The sequence below is a fragment of the Oryza sativa genome, chromosome 6 (assembly GCF_034140825.1).
Source record: "Oryza sativa Japonica Group chromosome 6, ASM3414082v1".
NCBI lineage: Eukaryota > Viridiplantae > Streptophyta > Magnoliopsida > Poales > Poaceae > Oryza > Oryza sativa.
The window spans coordinates 569296-586258 of NC_089040.1; the positions used below are offsets into that span (position 1 = coordinate 569296).

The following is a 16963-nucleotide window of genomic DNA, read 5'->3' on the forward strand; positions in this document are numbered from 1 at the left end:
TAAATTTTGTATCACGACATCAAACTCAACTGGAACACTCCGAAATCTTTTGATGATTGTTGAATATTTTCTTATCAATAAGTTACAGCTAGCAGTCTAGCATTACCATCATGTATATCTGGCTTGAGGACACGTATAAAAGGTAAAGTTGAATTAAAACAATTCATAAGCTTAGCCACCAAGCAAATAATACACAAGCATAGATTTTTTTTCCATTTTTAGTGGAAAAATGTGCCATCCAGATTAAGCAGATGTTACAGTTGTGTCATATATAGATCTTCCACTCAAATTACAGAAACAGAAACACAGCGATCTCAGACAGAGACAGGCAGGCCGTGAAGGCCAGGGAACAGCGTACAACGGCAGCATCACTTCATGTACCTCTGCAGAAACTTACGGTGGAAATCACTTCTGATAGTGTCGTTGATGAAACGTTTCGGTGTCTTGGTCTCTCCACGAGCCTGGTTCTTGAATACAACATCATCATCCCACCTGCAGAAAAAAAAAATAGGATAGAAATAAGTTCATCAAGTGTGCTAATATTAGCGAAGCATGTAATACAGCACGATGAGCTGTGTGTAAACCTTCTCTTAACATTGAAGGATCCGGCGTTGTTAATATTGATCAGGGGGTTTCCCCGCATCAGTTCAGCTTCCTTCATCTTAGCCTCCTCTTCTGCTTGTTGGCGTTCCTGAAGCAACGAGCATAATATTATTCTTACTGTTTTACCAAACAAAAGAGTAAAACCTAAAGAAATATATTGCCTTGACACTAGTGGAGAGAATAAAACAACAAACCTTTCTAAGGTTTTCTTCAGCTCTTTCTTTCTTGATTCTTTCAAGCTCTGCCATTAGAGCTTCAGTGTCATCATCGTCGTCATCATCCTCATCACTGAAACAAAATTGCAATTCCACATGTAAACATATATTGAAATTTTCAGCTATAAGAAAAAATGAGGTTTGGAGGGAGAGACATCCCTCCAAACTTTTTTTAAGAAGAAATTGTGAGCATGTTGGGGATTGAACATGGGACCTTGGGGTTAAAGCCGCATACCCCTTGCAATTTTCAGCTATAAAACAAGAATATGTGAATCCAAACACGCAACTATATGCACTAAAAATGGAAAGTAAGTTGCTTCATGATTTATCCAAATGGTATAAAAATGGCTGGACAGTGGACACAATCAACAAAATATTCTAGATAAGAATGGATATCAACCACTAGTTCACTAGCCTTCTGACCAAAACCAAGCTTACAGTATATATCGACAGACAAAATTATTTCAACCCAAACTACCTTCCTCCAGAATTATTAATTCAGCAAAAAGATGTGGAGATAAGCACACTAATGCAGCCACAAGAATGTCACCTGTATTTTACATGAGCATGGTGATTTATAAAAGATTGAACAAGAGTGCAAGACAGACCTTTCATCATCACTTCTGGGTTCCACATCAGAATCATCTGCATCGATTTCTCTAGGAACTATCTTATCCTCAGCCTCTCTCCTTGAACCTATAATTTAGCAGAAGAAACAACTAAGAAACACTATGTCTGAAGACAAACATATCTTCATAGAGCATTAGTGGTACAAACCTTCTAGGAGTAGGCTTGTGCTTTTCCGCCTATCTCTCTCCTCTGCAAGGGCAAAGAAGCATTCAAGTGGTTCAGCACATCAATTTAAATACAATGGGCAAGTAATTATACAAGGGAACAAGAAAAAATTCACAGGAAAATATATAAATAATTTGGCGAGCAATCTATGAACAAAAGAGGGAGCAGTATAATACACAAAGACCCAAAGTTAGTACCAGCATAGGACTTGTCCTTTGACGAGTAGTGCTTCCTCTCACGCTCCTCAAGTTCGTCCCTGAGATTCCTCTTCTGTAACTCTTCTTGGGTATGTTGTCCTTCTTTCCTGGACATAGGAGGGAAGGGTTAAATTTCCTGGACATATGTTGGACAAAGATGCATATTTCTACAATGATCACATCATTTGAGAGAGAATCGTAACTTTTTTGGCATTTGACTGCATACCCCTTACAGGAAAGGCAGTTCATAAACATATACTATCTTCATTTGCTGAATCGCATAACACAAGCTCAGCTAATGGCACAGGCGTGCGTCTAATCCTGCCCAGCCTGAACACAAAGCAAGTGATAAAGACATTTACAGACTATTAGCAAGTAAAATGGTTTCTTCTTAGCCAATTTGGGCCCCCGAAAGAAGCAAAACCAAACCGAAGCAGGGAGGGTCTAAAAGCTAGTGTTCGCCGTCTATGCCCTGCAATTCCACCGAGCTACGTTCGGGGAAGCAATTACTATCGAAAAATCATCTCAAAACAAGGGTTCCAGGTATAGAGCTTAATCCTAACCCTTTCCCCAAATCACTAGTGGAACCGAGAAGCAGAAGAATATCCGATCCAGATCTCCACGACACGAAGCACGCACATAGCTAAAAATCGAATCGAATTGATGTGGATGGATTGAAGAGGGGGAAAGAGTACCTGGGCTTGAGGGTGGTGTGGGCGGCGAGGTCGCGGGAGGAGTACTTCTGCGAGGGCCCGAAGATGCGGGTGCCGCCCTGCTCGTTGCCGCCCTTGGCCGGAGCCCAGGTCGGCCGCGCCGCCGTGGTCATCGCCGCGGCCGCGCGATTGACAAGGAAGGAAACCCTAGGCGGCGATGGATTCGATTCTCTATCCTCTCCTCGACGAGACGAGACGACGCGGTTGCAAAATTGCAGAGAAGCCCCTGCAGAAGCGTGTATATGTCGAGGAAGGCGGTTGTGTTGGTAAATGGGCCAGCCCAGGGAGGATGCCGGCCCACATAAATAAATAAATACGGACCCCCCACCCACAAAAACGATCCGTCCCTTTTTTTGTTAAAGAAGAATGATCAATAATTGTACGTATAAAGTGGTAATTAGTAAATTGGATTAGGATTACGAATGTCCGGTTCTAACTAGAATTCTGTGTATCCAATCCAATCCAGGTAGGATAAGAAGTTAATCTTATTCAGATCCGAATCATGATCGATTTGTGTTAATTAATTTGCTTATTACAAATACACACACCAGGCACCAATCGATCTATAGATCAATCAATCACGGTGGCTAGCTCAAAAACAAGAAAACCAAAACTCTTGGATCGATCGATCAATGGGGTCAGGTTTGTCATGCGCAATCTTATTGGAGATGGCCGGGGAAGCCTGTTGTAAGGTGAGGAGTTCAGTTTTGAGAGCAGTTGGTCGTCGGGGTACAAGAAGGACGATGCCAGTGACGGAGAAAGAGCGGCGCGTGGAGTACATCATGGACGTCCTCCCCTTTTACCACGCCTTCTTCTGCAGCAGAGCAGAGGATGAGTTGGAGTTCGATCCCGTGGAGGACAGCAAGCTCATCCCCCTGCCGCCTCCCATCAACGCCTGCTGCGCCCGATTCAGAGGCGAAATCTACCTCCACATCAACTTCGTGGCTCGCACTCGCGCGAGGAACAGCCACTGGCAGAAGCAGCGTTGCCTGGTTTTCGCGGAGCTCCGCTTCACCCCCTATGTCCTTGACAGCTTCTTCGTCGACACATGCACCGTGCTCCAGCAGCTGCCGGCCGATGCCGATCTCACCGCCGCCGCCGCCAATGGCAACGATTGTGCCTTCTGCCCGCCCGGACGCGTTCTGCACCCAGCCGAATTCTACTGCGGAAAGCAGCAGCACAAGGATGAGCTTAATCTGTCGATTCAGAAACTTAAGTTATTGTCGTAAATATATATTGATTCATTCATCGTGCATGCATGAATTCGTATATATTTCATGTCAAAAGTTATTGTTTCGCATGGATTTAAATATTTATAGGAGTCAATCGATATATCCGGTTTTTCATTTGAGAAATATGAATCAGAAATCGGACTGATATTTGATGAAGTTAAATTGGACTTATTCCTTGTGGGTTAAAGCAAAAAAATTGCCTAACTTAAAAGGCGAAATTACATAAAACACCCTAATTATCAGTGTTGTTTTCAAATTCTATCCCATAACGTATTTTATGTAAAAAAAAACCACCCACCTAATACTACTATGTTGAAATTGCTCCCATCATAGTTTACACATGCAACTAACTGATTCGGTCTATTTATTTGAGTTAATCCCTTGTGTACCCATAAAAATTTGCCCAATCTCTTCTATACCTTTCAATTTTACTCGAACCCCTCTGTACCCCTAAATTCTCGCTTTGATCCCTTCCATGCCCTCCCGTTAGGTTTTCTTCATTTTATAGTTATGTGTGGTTGCAAATGTCTATAATGCCCTTTAGATGGAGGAGCAACTGCAGGTAGATTGGAAAAGAATTGGAATATGTTGACCGCACAACATGTGTATTTTATGAGACTAATAATGAGTTTAAAACTTTTATTGTGGTATTGGAAAAAAAATGCAATCCATCGAACGATTTGTTTTGAAAAAAAATAATAGGGTTGGAAAATCAAAGTGACATCAGTTTGCTGTGTAAAAAAAATTGGTACACTCAACAGGAATGTGGACAAAGGAGAAAATCTGTGAAACAAAATAATCTGGATCAATAAGAGCATCAAGATCATCATAGATCATCAATCAAAATAGTAGTAACCATACATAGCACTTCATATCAATTTTATTTTCATCATCCATACAGAGCACTTCATATAAATTTCATACAATTTTATTTTCATCATCCATACAGAGCACTTCATATCAATTTCATTTTTATCATCCATACAGAACAGCTCATATGATGCACATACCACAATTTCATTTCCATACCCAATAGTGCAGGAACCAAACCAACTTTCCACTCCATACACAAATGTTGCAAATGACAGATCAAATATGTCAAACACTTTGTAAGGCATCACAACAGCAAACAAAAATGAAAACTGCAAGAAGAAGAAATGAAAATTGCTGCTACTCCTACCAGTAGGGCGGCGCAGCGACGAGAGGGTATCGGACTTTGGCCGCACGACAGGAGGACGGTGGCCGGCGGTGCCTGCGACAGAGGGCTATGGGCGGCAGCTGCGCGACTGGAAGGCGGTGGCCGGCGGCGCGCCACCGCGCGACGGGAGGGCGGGGACCAGCGGCGCCCTACCTCGCGACAGAAGGGCAGCGGCCGGCGGCGCGCGCGACGGGAGGGCGTGAGCCGGCGGCGCCCCACCGCGCGATGGGAGGGCGGCGGCCGGCGGCGCCCCACCGTGCGACGGGAGGGTGGCAGGAGGGCGGTGGCCGGCAGCGCCCCACCGCGCGACGGGAGGGCGGCGGCCGGCGGCGCGCGCGACGGGAGGGTGGCGGCTGGCGACGCCCCACCTCGCGACGGGATGACAGCGGCCAGCGGCGCGCACGACCGGGGGGGGTGGGAGCCAGCGGCGCCCCACCGCGCGACGGGAGGACGGCGGCCACCGCGCGATTGGAGACTGGCGGCGTGCAGAGGATGGGGGGAGAAGAGAAGGAGATTGGATCTGTTTACCTAGGGTTGGCTGGCAGGGGCATTTTGGTATTTTTTGAAAATACTGACAATGTAACACACAGGTCACGCTACAGATCAAACGGAAACCTAACGGGAGGGGTATGGAGGGGACCAAAGTGAAAATTTGGGGGTACACAGGAGATCGAGTAAAATTGGAGGGTATAGAAGAGATTAGGTAAGTTTTTTCATGGGTATACAAGGGATTTTCTCTATTTCTTTCCGCATGGATTCATAGCAAGTCATATTCAGTCAGGGTGGGCTCAACGAACGTGGCTATGGGATGAGTCCGACTCCAGCTTGTTCATAGTAAAGGGCACAAAATGGTATGAATTTAACAATCAATTAACGGAAAGGTTAGGGAAGGGATCTAAACAAAATATTCAAGGGTATGTAAAAGAGTTAGTAAAATGGGGGGGAGAGGGAGATATTGGGTAAAAATTTAGGGGTACGTGATAATTTTCTAAATAGGTTATAAGGTGAAATTTCAAAACAAGCGTGATAATTGGGTGTGGTTTATACTATTTTGACATTTCTAATTATTTTTTGGGACTGTCTATATGTCATTTGATAGAAAATACCCCTTAAAATCTTGGAAATTATGAACTGTTAGATCGCTTTAAGATTCATCCAGTGAAAACCTAACCCTAATTTCTTCTTCCCTCTCCCCTCTCCCCTCAATCTTGCTGCCGCCACTTCGCTCCCCTCCTCACGCAGTCGTGCTCTCCATCCCCTCCTACACCACTACTGCCCAACCACACCACCACACGCCCGCCCCTTGCCGATTGGTCGGAAGGCATCAACGGCGCCGGCGAGGCACCCTCGACCGACCTCCTTCCTCTCTCCTACCTCCTCGAGCTATCGATAGTGAGATGCCCCCGACACCAACGTCCGCCCACCACCCTCATCCATCCCCGTGGCTCCGACACCTTGTTGCCCACTCGTTCTGTCGCCCACTGCTAGGCCGACGTCTGCATGACCATCCCTCTAACCCCGACAACATCCCCCTTCTTCCCCTCCCAACCCTCCCATCCCCACCCCACCCCGGGACCCTAATTCGTCGGCCCTCTGCTGAAGTTTGGGTTGTCACCAGCGCCGGAGAAGAAGAGGAGGTCATCGGAGTTGGAGAAGACGCACATGGAGCACGAATTATGAAGCACATCCAGTGATCTAAATCTACAATCTACAAGTTTTGGGGATGCATTTTCCGTCGACAAAAGGTTAGCGGTTCCATTATGTTTTTTTGGAGGGTTGGGTAGCGATGGCAACAGGGCAGGGTAGGCCTGGGTTGGGCTGGAACGACCCCCTTTCCGCTCCTCTGCGGGTCCACCCGGCCCCAACCTCGGAGTGGAGGGCGGGTTGAAATCGATCCCCATCTTCGGCCCCTCCGGGGGCCCACTGCACTCGTAGGCGAGGATGCTTGAAGGAGGCGGCAAGTGGAGACGCGGCCGTGTGGCGGTGTGCCGACGGGCGGAGGCGAAGCGGAAATGGCAACGACGAGCGGAGGCAGTGTAGTGACAGGCGATATCGAGTGGAGGTGGAGGTGGAGTGGTGACGAGTAGAGGCGGAGTGGAAACAACGGCGACGAGCGGAGGCGAAGGGGACGAGGAGACGACCGGGCAACGACAGTTGTGGAGGATGGTGAGGGGAGTGGGAGTAGGGGATGGGGGATTGGTGAATTAGGGTTTAGTTTTTATATGAGTGACTTATTGGATTAACTGGGCTTGTATTGTTGGAATGGACTATATTTTTAAGGCATATCTAATATCCCAGGGCCCCGCTGGGTCACCCGAGGGTAGCTGACAATCCCCACCCCTGTTTGTGGAAATTTGCGGGTCCCCATCCCCGCTCATTGGCGGGTGAAAATTGCCCCCCTTCTAGGATTGGAGGGAGTGACCGAGTGAGAGAGGGGGTGGTTTGGGAATAGAGATAAGTGAAAAGTACGGGAGGGGTTTAACTGTGCAAAGATGTAATCATCAGGAATGTGAGCCACATGTCGGTCTCACTTTCCTTCATCTCTCCTCCCATCAACCCATGCTTCTAGTCTCTCCCTTCCCTTGCGAGAAGCAGAGGCACACCGCGCGGAGGAAGCACGGCCTCGTCGTCGTCATCGTCGGGAAGAAGCCTTACCTTACCTATGTTGCGCTGATGTCGGAGGTTCTTGGGGGATGCAGAGCAGGGAGAAGGGGAGTTGGGGGTCCAGATCGGCCACAAGGTGTTTGGCCGGCGTCCAGAGCTATAGGATCAGGGAATCAGGGAATCAGGGAGATGAGGTTAGGGAAGCAGGACAACGGCGGGGTTGGTCTTCTTGAAGATTGAGGATTGGTGTTGGAGGAAGGAGAGGAGGAGCAAGCTCTTCTGGCGGCGGTGTTTGTTTGAGACAAATGGTGGTCTTCTCTTCTACCTGCGATGCGCACATATGATGTTCGTTGAAATGACTGGGAGGGAGTCGTTCGCTTTGCTTTCTGTTCTGATGCGATACCACGGGGACGGGGGCGCCGCCGCGCCGGTACGATGCTGCACGCACATACCGGCGCCACTGGACGACGCTGCTGGAGTGCTCTGCTGGCCGCCGTGGACGTCGGTGAGCTCGTGGCGTCTGGTGTGGTGCAGGCTGCAGCCTGCAGCTGCACGAAGGACGTCATGGAGCATGTGGGCCCACTGTCAGCGACTGAGGAAGTGCGGCCCCACCTGTCAGCTAACGGGAGAGCTACTTCAAATTGCAGCCGCCTTGCGCGCCGGGAGGTAACTGTCGCAACCGCCCTCCTCCGCTCTCCCCCTCTCAGCGGAGCGGAAGCGCCAAGAACCAAGAGCCCCGCGCCTCTCTCCCCCTCACCGGAGCGGGAGCGCCAAGAACCCAAGATCCGTGCGCCTCTCTCCCCCTCTGCTCGCCTCGCTCTTCGGAACCAATGGAGCTGTTCCACGGCGGCCACCACGTCCACGCCCTGTGCCCCGTCGCGGCCGCCGCCTCGGACGACGACGGCGACAGCTGGGTCTTCCTGCATCCGCTCCGCGCGACGGTGCACGCGGCGTGGCCGGCGCACATGCTCCGCGCGTTCGACGGACGGACGGACGGCGCCACGCGGCGGCAACGACCGTGTTGGCAGATTGGGAGCAGATTGGCCTCGGCGGCAACCGCGTCACCCTGCGCGACCTACACCGCCTCGGCTTGTTCACCGTCGTCTTGGGATCGGGGGACGACGTCCTGCTGGATGCCTTGGCCGCTCCCACGAGTACGTCCTGCGTGGTGCAAGTCATCCCCCCGAGAGACTCCCTGCCTTCCCTTCCAGTTTCAGAACCAAATCTTCTGGTGAGCACTCCCTTCCCTAGCTAATTCTTAATTGATTTGCATGACTTAGGTTCTTTGAGGCAATTCTTGATGTCCTCTTGAACGCAGATTGCAGAAAATTCTTCGCTTCTGATGTTACCAATGTCTCGAATTCTTAGTTGCATTTTAATTCTGTATGTTACATTCGTAGGGGGGCAGTTCTTAGGTTGCTATCCAATTCTCGCTCCTCCCCATTTGCTTCCTTCACAGTGCAGCAGCTCCGTTTACTTGGTTCTTCCAGGGTGATCAGGGTAACAACTGTACCCTTGAAGAACTCCACCATGACCACGCTATCAAGTGTACTTCTTGTTTTGTTATTCCCCCAAAAAAGACCTAGTGTGAAGTAATTCCCTTTTTTACCATTATTCACCATGAACTTCTAGCTTATACATTACCAAAAGAACAAGTGCATAGAATAATATATTTAGAAATTTTCATTTCCTGTTAGCGGTAGGGATTTTATGTTCCCTTAATAGTTTTTTGTTCTGCTAGAGGAAAGCTGAGATTTCAGTTTTATTTCATTGTAACAAGGTGCAACAATAGCTGATCAAAAAGTCATCATCGCACCTGCTTAAAATATCGTTCTCTCTCTCTGTTTACTTAAATTTTCTGTACACGCTATGAATTTTCCTCTCCAAATTTATTTCGGTGTGGTTCTTGAAAATGGTAACATCATCTGATCGCCATTGTCATTCTCTTACTATGTCCTAGATAGCACCGTGCTAGATGATGTTCAAGATTGTTTGCGTTCTTTGCAAATTGTATTGAATTGCTATATGCCATCCTCTTTGCTGCAGCCCATAGGACATGATGCATTGTATATATGGTTCGTGCGAGCATCTCCGTTGTTTGGGGATCAACTGTTGATGTTTTCTTGAAACAGAGGATGCAGATTGAGCAAATTGTATTTGTTCTGCTCTCCGTTGCAATTCTTTCATTATGCGGGAAGAAATTCTTAGTATCATTTATTTCCATAGGTTCCCTTCAAAAAAAAAAAAACCATAAGGAGTCTCTAGCCTGTAGGTTCAAGTTTTTAGTGCTGCAAATCCCATTGACATTTTATCAATAATGCTAGTCTATGAGTGCTGGAACCAACACGTTTATTCAGATTATTTGGCACACAAGAAAATGACATGTTTACATGGTTTAGGCTTCTCCATGTAATTATGAAGATGCCTTCTATTTGATTCATCATTTTAGCCTGTGGTTATTTATACAGATCAAATTTCAAAGTTTTTTCTTTCTTATATATGTTCACAGATGCACTGATCTCATGACATTTGCCACTCATGTTCTTGAATGTGTGGAACTTTCTTCTTTTACTTAGCTTAAATGAAACCATGTCTGATGTAATTTTACATAATCCTGTTTCTTAGCCATAATTGATAAACCAATAGTTTCAATATTTGCAAATCTGACATAGAGTAGCTCTGGTAACAGTTTTCATGCACCAGGGGCACGTTTGTGTTTCTCCAGAAAATGTTCTGGCAGTAAACAAAACATTTTTAATTTCGGTTCTAACATGGGCATAATTGCAACATCGTGGTAATATTTTTTGAAATGGATTGTGCTAATCTTATGGAGAATTTGAATTGAACATTGTGTTCTTTTCTCAGATAAGTGGAACCAGTTTCCCAATCGGCGGAGACAATGGTATGATGGGTGCAGATAATGAGAGGGCTGAAGGGCCGCAGACTATGCTTTTGGTGGAGGAGGGCATTAGGAAGGTTGACACGGAGTTTGCTTGCATCTCATACTTAACACCATGGCGCTGGTGCAACCAAGCTGTAAGATGGCTGGCATGGAAGACTGGTACCACACTTGCTGGGCTCGTGTTACCAGATACATGGAGCTGGGAGAAAATTGTCGGATCACCTGCTGTTCAAGGCAGAGGTGAGAAGCTCCCAATCAATCATACTGATAGTATATATGGATGCTTAAATTAACTTGCATGACAGCAGATACAGAGATGAATGATATTGATGTGTGGTTGCAGGTGGGTGTTCATTGTCTGCTTGCACTGTATGCACTGAAGCTCAGCATCGGATGATTTACGATAGGCTCCATGGCTCAGGCTCATTCCGATGGAGAGTTGAGGTACCTCCAACTACTCTGAGGATGGAATGCATAAAGAAAGAAGCATGGAACCCCGAAGAAGGTGGTAAGGTTGAGCATGTATTGGAGGTTGTTGTTGGCATGGGAGGTCTGCCGACTATGGATGATGATTACTTCCTCCCCGTGGTAGGGTTGAATAAGTATCCTGGACCTTACAAGACCCAGATGCTCAGACTGACGGAGTATGTCAAACCCCTGACCGCCATAGAGACAGCCAGGCTTATTCGTCAGAGAGGGCCGATCATTGGTGCACTGGCGGTTAACCCACCCCACTACTTCTCTTATCGGGCGGATGCAAAACAGCGAGCCAAAAGAGTGTACAGAGGCTGTCCCGAGTCTGCAATAATTGCCCGTAAGGCGGCCTGGCACGCAGTTGTCTGTTTTGAGTATAGGTTCGTGAAGAGTTTGATTGGAGAAGAGCTTCAGCTGAAGATTATGGACAGCCACAGCCCAGACGGACCTCGGAGGTGGATCTGTTTTGATGCCTTCGACAGGTTCTGTCTGCCAGTCATTTGCCGGCCGCCGTGTCCCCGCCCGTCGTCATCGGAATAGATCTGTTCTTACCTGTGTAGAGTAACTCTGTCTGTTGGGGTGGTCGCTTCTTCTTATCCTACCCCTGCTTCTTAACTCACTGCAGAAGGGCAGAGCATGTACCTGGGAAGCTTCATCTTGTCTTCCCTCGGTGCGTACTGAATGCAAACGTTATTACATTTACATGAGTACCTGCTGCTTCTTCTTCTTCCAGTGCGATGCATCAACTGTATTGGAGTAGCTGTTGCTTATTAACCGATTAACTCGGCGCTTCTTCTGTTATCAGAGAGATTTTTCTAGTATATCTGGTGTTAGCATCAGCTGCTGCTAGTTAATTACTAGGCAGCTATCTAGAATCTTAGATTTTGATCCGTTTATACAGTTAATACCAGTACTAAAGTTCTTTTGCTTGATTCTTTGTACGTACTACTGATGTTTCTTTTTTTTTAAAAAAAATCCTTTTTTTGTCAAATGCATGCATGTATGCAGCAAGAAAGACAGTAGTAGAGTAGCATTCAAGAATACAGAGACTCTCTTTCTCTGTAGAAAAGGTAAAGGCAAGATCAGATTTCATTACTAATACTTTGTAACGAATTATCTAGTGATGTTAGTGGCACGCAATTAGATTTGAAGTAATTATTACTTTGTAATGACATCGAAAGAGTGCGAAAGAAATTACCATCCAATAGTAAGAGAAGAAAGATTTCAGAAGATAAGCATGCAAAGTGGCCTGCGAATAAATTTTCATTTGTATCAGAAACCGAACCGTTTTTTAATTGGGGCTGTCTATATAGGAATCGAATGATTTCTGAAGGTCCAATCATGTAGATTTTATCTACCATAGGATGCACATCCAACAACTCAGAAAAAGTGATACAAATAAATATTACACTTAAAAACAGATATATTATTTGATTATTTGAACGCCATTTTTTTGAAAGCCCAAATTCAGATCCAGATCTATAAAAGCCCAAATCCATATCCAGATCCATAAAAGCCCATTAGTAAAAAGAAGGCCCAAGATACAAAATTTGAATCACACACAAATAAACAAAGCCCATGATTTTTTCGCCCATGCCAATTATTTGAAGGCCCAAGTCCATATCCAGATCCATAATAGCCCGTTAGTAAAAAGCAGGCCCAAGATACAAAATTAGAAGCAAAAAAGTAGTAGGGACCAAACTTGGAAGCCAAGTAGATGAAAAATATGTCACGTGAATCAACCATGTATGGGACCACACTTTTCAATCCCCTACTTTTCAACAGCGCTACTAGTTCACAAACAGATCTAGCACGAATCAAACATGGAGCTAGGAGAAGAGAAAAAAGAGAGAAAAAGAGGATCCAAATCGCAGATGGAAGAAGGGGAGAGTATAATGTCAGAATCAAAGAGTAGTTCTAGAGGAAAGAAGAAATCAAAGACAACTTCTGAACAGAAAGTTGAGATCCATACAAAGGAAACACAACATCTGGAGAACGCAGAGGAAAAACAAGAGGAAGGCAAGATTAAGAGAAACAAGAAGGCTCCAGTTCAAAGGTTAGTTCAAGGCTCCAGTTCTTAACCTCTATTAGAAATTCTAAATCCTGAACAAGAATAAAGAGAGAGTTTAGGTCAAATATACAATTCAAAAGAATACAAGAAATTGCTGAATATGTCAAATGAAACAAGGTAAATGAATCAGTACTTAACATTCCACTTTGCTGGATAAATACAACTCAGAACTGAAAATTTCATATGTTTGCTCTGTAAATATGAACTATGTATTGTTAAAAGTAAAACTAAATTGCATTCAGTACTACAAAACTGCATTCTGGATGATTGTATTATTGTGTACTATTGATGAATACCAAACTAACTTTATAAAAAAACATGACAGATTGATTAGACTTCCAACCTTACTGAATTTTACTCTGAAGATATCACAGTTATACAGTTATACAGAAATATAACAACTAGGCCATATAGCATATCCTGAATTGTGATATATTCAATTTTATCAGCATAATCACCATATTAAACTAATGACAAATTCAATTCTCAATGTCAACCAGTTGTCTCATACAACTCAATATTTCATAAAGCTCAAGATCTCATACAGCACAAACAAAAAAGCCAATTTATAGGAACTCACAAATTTCTTAACATGTTACAGTAAAAAAGTAATAAAATTACATACAAGAATCACTGTAATTCTAGTATTAACTCACTGTAGTAAAAGATTAGTTCAGAAAAGTTTAGCTCACACAATCATGCACAAATTCAGGAACACATTCAAGATATGTTTTACACTCAAGACTATCTCAGTTTAATGTTTCTCCCATCATCAGACAACAAATGAAGATTTCAGATAATAGATCATTGTTGATTTGTTCAATGTCTCAAAATAGAATATAATGAAACTAGTTACAGTGAACTTCTATTACAAATATATAGAGTGAACACTACAATTTCAATTGAACATACATGTAACTACAAAGAAACAATGTAAAATTCATACGAAATCAAGATCTAATGCAGTTTCAATCTCAATTTCAAGATGATTTCAGATTTTTCGAGCAAAAAACAAGGTATCAATACTTCAAAAGTAGTACATATGTAAAAGCCAAAACAAATCATATCTGAAAATTCTACTTTCAAAATCAATTTTGAAGATTTAAAATCAATTTGTTTTTCATTCTAATTACAGGACAGTCTAACACAATTGTACATTAGTATTATCACAATTGTACAGGAGGATTATCACAATCAGCACAATATATATGTCTCTTAACACAATTGTATATGAGTTTTATTGCTGATTTCATGAACTAATGCATCTTCATTTCCAATTTAAAAAATGATTTTAGATTCATCAAGCAAAGAACAGGATATCACTACTTCAAAGTTGGTTCATGTGCAGAAGCCAAATGAATTCATATCTATGAAAACTTCAAAAGGTATGCATTCTTTTGACTTCATTATATTTTACTTTCAGTTCTAATACATTATTCAGTACAAACTCATTTCATTATTTACAGGATTCAAAGGAAACAAGGAAAAGGAAAAGAACAATTCTATGGACATGCAAAAAGTGGAATCAGGTTCAAATCTAAACTTTGATTTAACATCCTTTTAACACAAATATATATCAAAAATACAAAATATTTTGCAAACTGCTCAAATCAAATCAACAGTACAAAGAAATAGAAAAGAAAAAGTGCCATCAGATATTATAAGAAACACCTCAAAATTCTGCACATCATCAAACAAGAAATTAAATCATTCTTTTCACTTAGGATGATTGATTTTCTTGCCTGATGACGTGCAAAATTTTGATTTGTTTTTCAATTCAAATTTTATTGATCATCATCTGGCCAAAAAACTACAATATACAATGTACTTTTAAATGTGAAAAGTAAAACTAGAATTAGAACAAGTCATCATAGTTAAGCATAGTCACAATCAGGAAAACAGATGATGTAAACTATATGAATTTTAAAAAGATCATAAATCATAGCCTGATTTATGAATAATTTCATATTTGGCACAACTGAAATATGATTAAGAAAACATAAAGGACAGTAGTTTAGTGTTTCTTGATGTGTGATTTTTTAATAAAAGACAGTGATTCAGTTAATAACTGTCATATTAACAAGTAATTTTATATTTCGCTGACTTTGCCATTTAGAAAAGCATCCAGGGCAATGTACACAGAACAATTAGAAATCACATTTCATACAGGTATATAGAACATTTAAAGACTTGCTTCATTATTTCTTTGCAGGTGTCATAGAAAAGGAAAAAGAATGTAAAAGTTCTAAGGAAAAAGAAAGAAAAAACACAGGTAAACAAGAGTTACAGTAAATTTTAACTGGAATTACAGTAGCATTACACTGTAATTGAAATACTTATTTACTGTAATACTACTTATGGAACAGACTCATACAGGTTTGAAAAACATTTAAAGACTTGCTTGATTATTTCTTTACAAGTGTCATACAAAAGGACAAAGAATGCAAAAGTTCTAAGGAAATAGAAGGAAAAAATACAGGTAAAAAAGTTACAGTAAATTTTAACTTGAATTATAGTAGCATTACACTGTAATTGAAATACATACTTAGTGTAATATTAAAATTATTTTGAAAGAATTATACAAACTGATTCATTTGTTCACTTCAGTGTCTATAATCAATTATCAAATTGATTGTAGTTGGATTTTTAAGTAGTTACAGTTTCTGTTTACTGGAATTACAGTATAATTTCACTGTAATACAAATATATGTTTACTGTAAATGGACTTATGAAAAAGAATGGTAAATACACTCTATGTTTCAGAACTTGCTGGTTTAGAAATACAAAAGTTCTTTGCAATCTTAATTTATTCTTTCTATGCAGGTGTCATACAAAAGGAGAAACAAAGCAAGAGTTCTATGGAAATAGAAGAAAAAGAATCAGGTGAACAAGATAAATTCAAATTTTCTTCACAATAAGAAGATTAAAATGAGTTTGAAATTTTTAAAAAAATGCCATCAGATATAAAAAAGCACCTCAAAGCTTTGCACATCATCAGACAAGGAATTTAATAATTCTTTTTACTTAGGATTATTAATTTTCTTGCTTGATGACGTGCATAAATTTGATTTGCTTAATTAAAATGATATTATTCATCATCTGGCAACAACAAAAAATAGGCAAAATCACATATCAGAGAGAAAACATCAATTACAGTTGGATTTTTAAGTAGTTACAGTTTTTGTTTATTCGAATTACAGTATAATTTCACTGTAATACAAATATATGTTTACTGTAAATGGACTTATGAAAAAGAATGGGAAATACACTCTATGTTTTAGAACTTGCTGGTTTAGAAATTTAAAAGTTCTTTTGCAATCTTAATTTATTCTTTCTATGCAGGTGTCATACAAAAGGAGAAACAAAGCAAGAGTTCTATGGAAATAGAAGAAAAAGAATCAGGTGAACAAGATAAATTCAAATTTTCTTCACAATAAGAAGATTAAAATGAGTTTGAAATTTTTTAAAAAATGCCATCAGATATAAAAAAGCACCTCAAAGCTCTGCACATCATCAGACAAGGAATTTAATAATTCTTTTTTACTTAGGATTATTAATTTTCTTGCCTGATGACATGCAGAAATTTGATTTGCTTAATTAAAATTATATTATTCATCATCTGGCAACAACAAAAAATAGGCAAAATCACATATCAGAGAGAAAATATCAATTACAGTTGGATTTTTAAGTAGTTACAGCTTCTGTTTACTGGAATTACAGTATAATTTCACTGTAATACAAATATATGTTTACTGTAAATGGACTTATGAAAAAGATTGGGAAATACACTCTATGTTTCAGAACTTGCTAGTTAAACATCAAGAATGAATTGATTAAAGTTGTGTTTTTTCATTGTAGCATTTCACTGTATTACAAATACATATTTAGTGTAATCCTACTTATATATCAGATTGATTAAGTCATAATTTGTTTCAACAATATTTTCTTTCTTTCTATGC

The 16963-nt window shown here is 41.9% G+C and overlaps 3 protein-coding genes across 3 annotated transcripts; 1 reads left to right on the forward strand and 2 right to left on the reverse strand.

Moving 5' to 3' along the window:
* Positions 1–187: 187 nt before the first annotated feature.
* LOC4339866 (uncharacterized) lies at positions 188–2739 on the reverse strand. The gene is made up of 7 exons (XM_015788730.3): positions 2506–2739; positions 1811–1917; positions 1596–1637; positions 1427–1514; positions 798–891; positions 585–691; positions 188–492 (listed from the first exon to the last, which is right to left on the reverse strand). The coding sequence occupies exons 1-7, from the start codon at positions 2634–2636 to the stop codon at positions 369–371; spliced, it is 693 nt and encodes a 230-aa protein (XP_015644216.1). The 5' UTR covers positions 2637–2739; the 3' UTR covers positions 188–368.
* A 251-nt stretch (positions 2740–2990) lies between these two features.
* Positions 2991–8123, reverse strand: LOC107281230 (uncharacterized). Its single transcript, XM_015786700.1, has 3 exons — positions 8010–8123; positions 4936–5481; positions 2991–3719 (listed from the first exon to the last, which is right to left on the reverse strand). Exons 1-3 carry the CDS (start codon positions 8121–8123, stop codon positions 3225–3227), a joined length of 1155 nt encoding a protein of 384 aa, XP_015642186.1. The 3' UTR covers positions 2991–3224.
* On the forward strand, positions 7465–11865 carry LOC4339867 (uncharacterized). The gene is made up of 3 exons (XM_015786102.3): positions 7465–8788; positions 10423–10699; positions 10803–11865. The coding sequence occupies exons 2-3, from the start codon at positions 10462–10464 to the stop codon at positions 11471–11473; spliced, it is 909 nt and encodes a 302-aa protein (XP_015641588.1). The 5' UTR covers positions 7465–8788; positions 10423–10461; the 3' UTR covers positions 11474–11865.
* The last annotated feature ends 5098 nt before the right edge of the window (positions 11866–16963 follow it).